General features: G+C 36.6%; 1 protein-coding gene across 1 annotated transcript in view; it reads right to left on the reverse strand.

Moving 5' to 3' along the window:
• SRP54 (signal recognition particle 54kDa) overlaps positions 1 to 7,816 on the reverse strand; it is a 48,717-nt gene that overhangs the window by 30,648 nt on the left and 10,253 nt on the right. Inside the window, exon 2 of the mRNA XM_006759706.2 lies at positions 2,157 to 2,267. Within this exon, the coding sequence (XP_006759769.1) occupies positions 2,157 to 2,234 (78 nt within the window). The 5' untranslated portion in view covers positions 2,235 to 2,267. The remainder of the gene's footprint in view (positions 1 to 2,156; positions 2,268 to 7,816) is intronic.

Raw genomic sequence — 7,816 nt, forward strand, 5'->3', positions numbered from 1 at the left:
CAACAGGCCAGAGGAGGGGGGGGGCCAGGGGCTGGGTGGAGGTGGCAAAGGGGGGGGGGGAAATGGAGGACATCTGTAATAATGTCAACAATAAAAACAAATTTAAAAATGAAACTGCCTTATGACCCAGCAATTCCACTTCTGGGAATATATCTGAAGAAACCAGAAAAACTTGGCTATTTACAATAGCCAAGATTTGGAAGTAGTCCAAGTGCCCATTAATAGATGAGTAGATAAAAATATGTGGACTCTAATGAACAAAATAAACCGACAAACAAAATACAACCAGAGGCATGGATACATGGAACAGACTGACACATCTACAGAATAGAATTCTACTCACCCATACTATTAAAAAAGCAGGAAATCTTACCTTTTGTGATATCATGGATGGACTTGGAGAACATTATGCTAAGTGAAATAAGCCAGCCAGAGAAAGACAAGTACCATATGATTTTACTTATATGTGGAATCTAAATAACAAAACTAACAAACAAAATAGAAACAGACTCATAGGTACAGAGAACAGACTGACAGCTGTCAGAGGGAAGGGGGTTGAGGGCTTGGGGGAACAGGTGAAGGGATCAAGCAAAGAAAAAAAACACACCTCATAGACAGAGACAACAGTAATTACCAGTGGAAAAGGGATTGGGGAGAGGTAGATTAGGGTAAAAGGGCAATAAATGGTAATGGAAGACTTAAGGTGATGATGACATAATGCAATATACAGCTGATGTACTGTAGAACTATATATTTGAAACCTATATAATTTTATTAACCAATGTCACCCCAGTAAATTCAATTAAAATATAAAGTCCTGGATGTGGAATTAGAGAAAAGATTTTAATCCTGGCTCTTCCAATAAATAAACATGTGAAACTGACTTTCTGTTATTAAATGAGAGGCTAGACTAGCTCAGCTCAAAGATAGTCCTAAAATTATTTAATACCATTAGCTTATTATGTTGATATCAAATTCTAAATTAGAATTTTTTTCAAACCTCCAAGTTAGAAAATACTTTTTATCTATTATTTAATTTGATTCTTACAACCATAGGTAAATACTATTTTCTCATTTTACACATTAAGGAAGCTGACTTGCTCAAATTTCTATCACACAGCTACTAAGTAGGATATTAAATAAGGTCTTCCAAAACCAAAGTCAGTACTTTTCCACTGGTACCACAAAATATAAAGTATTCCTGTGGATTATAATCACCTTTTTTTTCAACCGACAAGCCATTAACATACATTGTGTGGAAAAAAAAATGGGAAAAAGAAAAATCTTCACACAATAAAGCTAGGCAGAAGAGTCTTTCAGATACCATAGAAGGAGTCAGCTTTCAAAATCTCCAAAAAATTGCCCTGGCTAGGTGGCTAGTTGGTTGGAGGGTCATCCCATACCTCAAAAGGTTTGGGGGTGGGGGTGGGGTGTTAATCCCCACAAAAATGCATTAGGACTTCAGAGAGAATAAATCAAAGTAGCCAAGATGAAAATATTAGCCTTATATAAAAATGCTAAATAAAAGTTGAGGAGAAAAGGTCAGGTACACACATGCCTAGCCAGGAAGAAAGAAGCAGAATACTGAAATTTTAGGCCTATGTCAAGAGACAAAGCAAAAGTCTATTTTTCAGCCCGGCCAGTGCGGTTCAGTGGTTGAGCACAGACCTATGAACCAGGAGGTCACGGTTCGATTCCCAGTCAGGGCACATGCCTTATGATCCAGCAATTCTATTTCTGGGAATATATGTGAGTTGACCGTTCAATCCCCAGTAGGGGGCATGCAGGAGGCAGCCGATCAGTGATTCTCTCTCATCATTGATGTTTCCACCACTTTCTCCCTCTCCCTTCCTCTCTAAAATAAATTAAAAAATATGTATTTTTGAAAAGTATATTTCCAAATCTCAGACATTTCAGAATATTAAATGTCATTTTACATATAAATTAAGGTTTTTGTTCTGTTGTAATTCTTCAAAGAAAGTTGAAATTTTAATAGGAAGACAGTCGACTCAATAAAAAACAACACTATTATACCCATTTTAGGTTTTTATCTACACATATTAAATCAACATCAAGACAAATATAAACATAGAGATTATTAATAATCCATCTCCCCAATGGTAGAGATGATGTGCAATAATATATATTTCACATACCTCTTCATTGATAATGGTGGCATTGCTCAATGAGCGTAATGCTGATGTTATTTTTCTTCCAAGGTCTGCTAGTACCATCTTGGAGGCTTTAAGATGTGACTATAAGAAAATCTAGGAAGAAAAAATAAGTTAAATAAAAACACTTGAAAACAATCAATACCAGGTTCCCACAACTTAGACTTCTAAAGAAGAGTATTTAAATTAAAATTAAAGTACTCTAGGGTTTAGATATTATAACTTCAATTTCTATAGCCTCAAACTGCAGCTTCAATACAGTCAGGTCCAAACCTAAAGCTGTCACTTGGTTATGATGCCTTATAATTGGAATATCCTATAGGAATCAGTAAATTCAACATGTCAGATAATGTTTTGAGGAAACAATGACATGATCACAAATTAAACCTATTCTCACTTTGGACATACTTGTGAGTATGAGTAACTGATGTATCACATACATTTTTAAATGAAGAGAGAAAGAAAATAAAATAAAGAAAAAGTTTTAAAAAAGCCAATTCCCCACCCAGGAAATATTGTTTAATTTACCAAACTGAAGGACATTTTGCCCTGGCTGTTTTGGCTCAGTGGATAGAGCATCTGCCCATAGACTGAAGGGTCTCATGTTTAATTCTGTTTAAGGGCACGTACTTCAGTTGCAGGCTTCATACCTGGCCCTGGACAGGGGCTAGGAGTGCATGGGCGAGATGGGCGAGGCAACCAATCAATGTGTCTCTCTTACACTGGTGTTTTTCTCTTTCTCCCTCTCCTTCTCCCGCCCACTCTCTCTAAAAAATCAATGGCAGAAATATCTTTGGGTGAGGATTAACGCACACGTACACACACACACACACACACACCACACTATTTTGATTCACGATCTAAGCAAAACAACAAAAACACACAAAAAACAAAAGTTTTATTTAATGAATCAAACTTTTCACACATATTACATGATCTAATTTTATTCTTGTAACAATCAGGAAACGTGGTATATTATTAATCTCCCTATTTTAAAGCTGTTCTTGATTCCCCAACTCCTAAACAAAATAACCTCAAGGCTCTTCCCAGCTCTAAAATGTTAATGGTTTTATAAAGTGTGTAGATGCACCTACTACACATTAAGTCAGGATGCAGAGACCCATGGATGGTAAACAAGCAAATATGACTTACAGCCGCCCCTGCCCTCAAGTTATCTCATAGCTGGCAAGACAAGACACATGAATAAAGAGCAAAAGAAATTAAATATTAAAAGAGAATCTCTGGCCTGACATCTTTGATATTGGCTTTTTCCTGCCTTCAGACTCAGACTGAAACAGCTCTTCTTAGGTCCCTAGCCTGCCAGCCTAGACTGAACTATACCTTCAGCTTTGCTCTCCTGTCTCTATCTTGTGTACCCGCCACCCTTTCAAATATATTTTTTATTGCTTTCAGAGAGGAAGGGAGAGGGAGAGATAGAAACATCAATGATGAGAGAATCATTGATTGGCTGCCCCCTGCACAGCCCCTACTAGGGATCGAGCCTGCAACCTGGGCATGTGCCCTTGACTAGAATCAAATCTGGGACTCTTCAGTCCGCAGGCTGACACTCTATCCACTAAGCCAAACCTGCTAGGGCGTGAGTCTCCATCTTGTTGACTCACCCTGTTGATCTTGTGACTGTCAGCCTCCATTATCACATGAGCCAATTCTCATAATAAGTCTCTTTTTATATGTGTGTATAGACAGACACACATCCATGGGGAGAGCCTTGACTAATACCAGTAAAGTACTAGTTCAAAGCTAGCAATAAAAGTTTATGGTCAACTGCCAATGATTGATTACTTCTGTAAAAATTCAAAGGAAGAAAAAAACAGGCTCAAGTACACAGTAGGCTTTATTGAAAAGGCTGGATATGAATTTGATTCTGAAATATGGGTAGAATTTGCATAGGTGGAGAAGAGGACAAAGGGAATTTGAAGAAAGTAAAATGGCACAACCAGAAAGGGAGACATGGAAAAAGCCCGGGGCATACTTAAACCTTATAGATACACTGTACTTAAAGATTATTGAGTATTATTTGGGGGACAGTAAATAAAACATTCTGGTCAGGACAGAGGGCTATACAGTTCAAAGAAAATATAGATTGCAAAAAGCTCTAAAGAACCAGGTTAAGAAATATCACTTGTCCAATATAGCAATTTTGGCAAAAAAGTTCACTGCTCAAAAACAACTATTTTAGTAACTCTTCCAAACTAATCTAGCCTAATGTAGTCAACAAAGATGATCTCAACTAAATCCTATCTACACACTATACAGGAGATTAAAAATAAGATACACAGGAGGAAAAAAGAGCTGACTCCTTCAACACAGGGAAAGTGGAGACACGAGGGGAGTCAAAAGAAAAAGGAAGGGAAAATGCACTCAAGGCCCAATCACTGGCAAAGACATTCCAAGTTGAACTCTACATTAAACACTACCCTTTCACCGAAGAAAAATTTCATAATTTGGAACCTAAAAAATTACTACCAACACTTGATGGAACTTAAAAAAATGCACTTACCATAAATTATTTGTAGTTACATGGTTACTTAACTTGAAAGAGCAACTGTTTCATAGAAAAGACACAGAACTTCTTCTTTCTTATCCATACTCATAAAACTAAATTATTATTGCTCAAGTAAACATGTACTCTACAGGTTAAGAAATAAGATCCAGATGTTTCAGTTCATCTCCTATACCACTACGTTACCAGGAGTGATATAATTCTAATTATGACACCACAATTAACTTTTTTAAAGATCATGTCATAACAGATCATCTCCCCTTTTAAAAAGCTATATAAGTTAACTCTCAAAAATAAACCTATCTTCCCATATTGACTGGCTCATTTAAAATAAAAAATACTTCTCTGAAGTTTCCCAACACATTTTTCCTTATGTAAGTACTTATTGGCAGCATATTTTAAAATATATTTGACTGATTATAAAAACATGCACTCCAGTAGAGAATAATGTTTAATATAATTTATTTATACAGTGTTTCTTCTGCAATTTTCAAGGATGTGTTTCTGAAAACTTTGGTGTTAGAATTCTGCTCAAAACCTCAACAACTTCCCATTTCATGCAGAGGGAAAGTCCTTACAATGAATGGAATGTAAGGCACTCCCAAATTCATTCTCTCTCTCTCTCTCTCTCTCTCATAATCACACCGACTTTGCTGTGCATGCTGCACGTTTCAATCTCAGGGCCATAGTACTAGCTGCCATACTCTTCCCCTGGCTGACAATATAGCTCCCTCCCTCATCTCCTTCAGATCGCTGTACAGATGCAATTTCTCAATAAGACCTTCCCTAATCATTTAAAACTGCAAAGCCTCTGACCCTTTATTTTTTCTCATTATTCTAGTACCAACTAACACATAATTTACTTACATTGTTTATGGCCTATGTGTCCCAACTGAAATGTAAGCTGCAGGAGGCCAGGTATTTTTGCCTCTTTTGCTCTCTCCTGTGACCTCACTGCTTTATCTATCCCCAATCTTATATAGTAAGCCTTTAGTAAAAATGAATTTTATGAATGAATGATGTACTTAAGATCTTAGGGAAAAAGGAAGACTAGGGAACCAAAGTCATGAGAAAGGCCGTACAAAGCTCTCTTAAAGACCATTAAAATGAACCAATGAAGAAAACATGACAATTCCAAAAGATAATCAATGACCTATGTAACTAATACTGTACAGTGAACATTCATTTTCCATTATTTGAAAATCATACTATGTGATACTCCTAACATTAATACTGTATGTCAACTATAACTGAAAAAACAACCAGCCCTAACTGGTTTGGCTGAGGGAAAAGAGCAGGGGTGGGCAAACTTTTTGATTCGAGGGCCACAGTGGGTTCTTAAACTGGACCGGAGGACCGGAACAAAAGCATGGATGGAGTGTTTGTGTGAACTAATATAAATTCAAAGTAAACATCATTACATAAAAGGGCACGGTCTTTTTTTTTTTTAGTTTTATTCATTTCAAACAGGCCGGATCCGGCCCGTGGGCCGTAGTTTGCCCACGGCTGGGATAGAGCATCAGCCTGCAAACTGAAGGGTCCTGGGTTCAATTCCAGTCAAGGGCATATGGCGGGTTATGGGCTCGATCCCCAGTAGGGGGAGTGCGGGAGGCAACTGATCAATGATTCTCATAATTGATGTTTCTATCTCTCTCTCCCTTTCCCTTCCTCTCTGAAATCAATAAAAATATATTTAAAAAAGAAAGAAAAAACAACCAAAGAAAATCAATATTGTAGGTAACTGATATTGTACAAGTAATATTTATTTGCCATTACTTATAACTTCAGAATTTCCAACAAGATTCTGAAAAGTTAACTACCTTTGACAAAATCCAACACCCGTTTTTGATAAAAACTCTCAGCCAAGTGGGAATAGAGGGGTCATACCTTATTAAAATATATAATAAAGGCTAAATATGACAAACTTACAGCCAACATCATATTCAATGGGCAAAAACTAAAACCATGTCCCGTAAGATCAGGAACAAGGCAGGGATGTCTGCTTTCACCATTCATTCAACATAGCACTGGAAGTCAACCACAGCAATCAGACAAGAAGAAAAAATAAAAGGCATCCAAATTGGAAAGAAGGAAGTGAAAATGTCTTCATTTGCAGAGACATGATATTGTAAACAGAAAACCCTAAAGACTCCACCAAAAAAACCTGCTCTATCTAATAAATAAATTTGGCAAAGTAGCAGGACACAAAATTAACATCCAGAAATCGATGGCATTTTTATATACCAATAATAAACTCTCAGAAAGAGAAACTAAAAAAAGAATCCCATTTACAACTGCAACAAAAAATAATATACCTTGGAATAAACTTAACCAAGGAGGTAAAAGACGTGTACTCAGAAAACTACAGGACACTGAAAAAAGAAACAGAAAATACAAACAAATGGAAGAATATACTGTGTTTATGCATTGGTAGAATTAACATCATTAAAATGTCCATACTGCCCACAACAATCTATAGATTCAACACAATCCCTATTAAAATACCTATGGCATATTTCACAGGTCTAGAACAAACACTCCAAAAATTTAATGGAACAAAAAAAAGACCCTGAATAGCTGCAGCTTCTTCTTGAGAAAGAAGACAAAATAGGAGGGATGACAATGCCAGATATCAAATTATACTACAAAGCCACTGTAATCAAAATGGCCTGGTACTGGCACAAGAACAGCATATATAGATCAATGGAACAGAAAAGAGACCTCAGAAATCCACTCATGCCACTGCTCTCAATATTTGACAAAGGAGGCAAGAGCATACACTAGACGAGACAGTTTCTTCAATAAATGGTGCTGAGAAAATTAGAAAGCTACATGCAGAAAAATGAAACTAGACCATCAACTTACACCATACACAAGAATAAATTCAAAATGGATAAAAGACTTAAACGTAAATCATGAAACCATAAAAATCCTAGAAATAACCATAAGCAGCAAAATCTCAGACATCTCTAGTAGCAATATGTTTGCTGACGCATTTCTTAGGGCAAAGAAAACTAAGGAGAAAATAAACAAAATGGGACTCCATCAAAATAAAAAGCACAGCAAAAGAAACCGTCAACGAAATGAAAAGGGATCCCACTGTATGAAAGAACATGTTTGT

This window comes from Myotis davidii, unplaced genomic scaffold, assembly GCF_000327345.1.
Source record: "Myotis davidii unplaced genomic scaffold, ASM32734v1 scaffold176, whole genome shotgun sequence".
NCBI lineage: Eukaryota > Metazoa > Chordata > Mammalia > Chiroptera > Vespertilionidae > Myotis > Myotis davidii.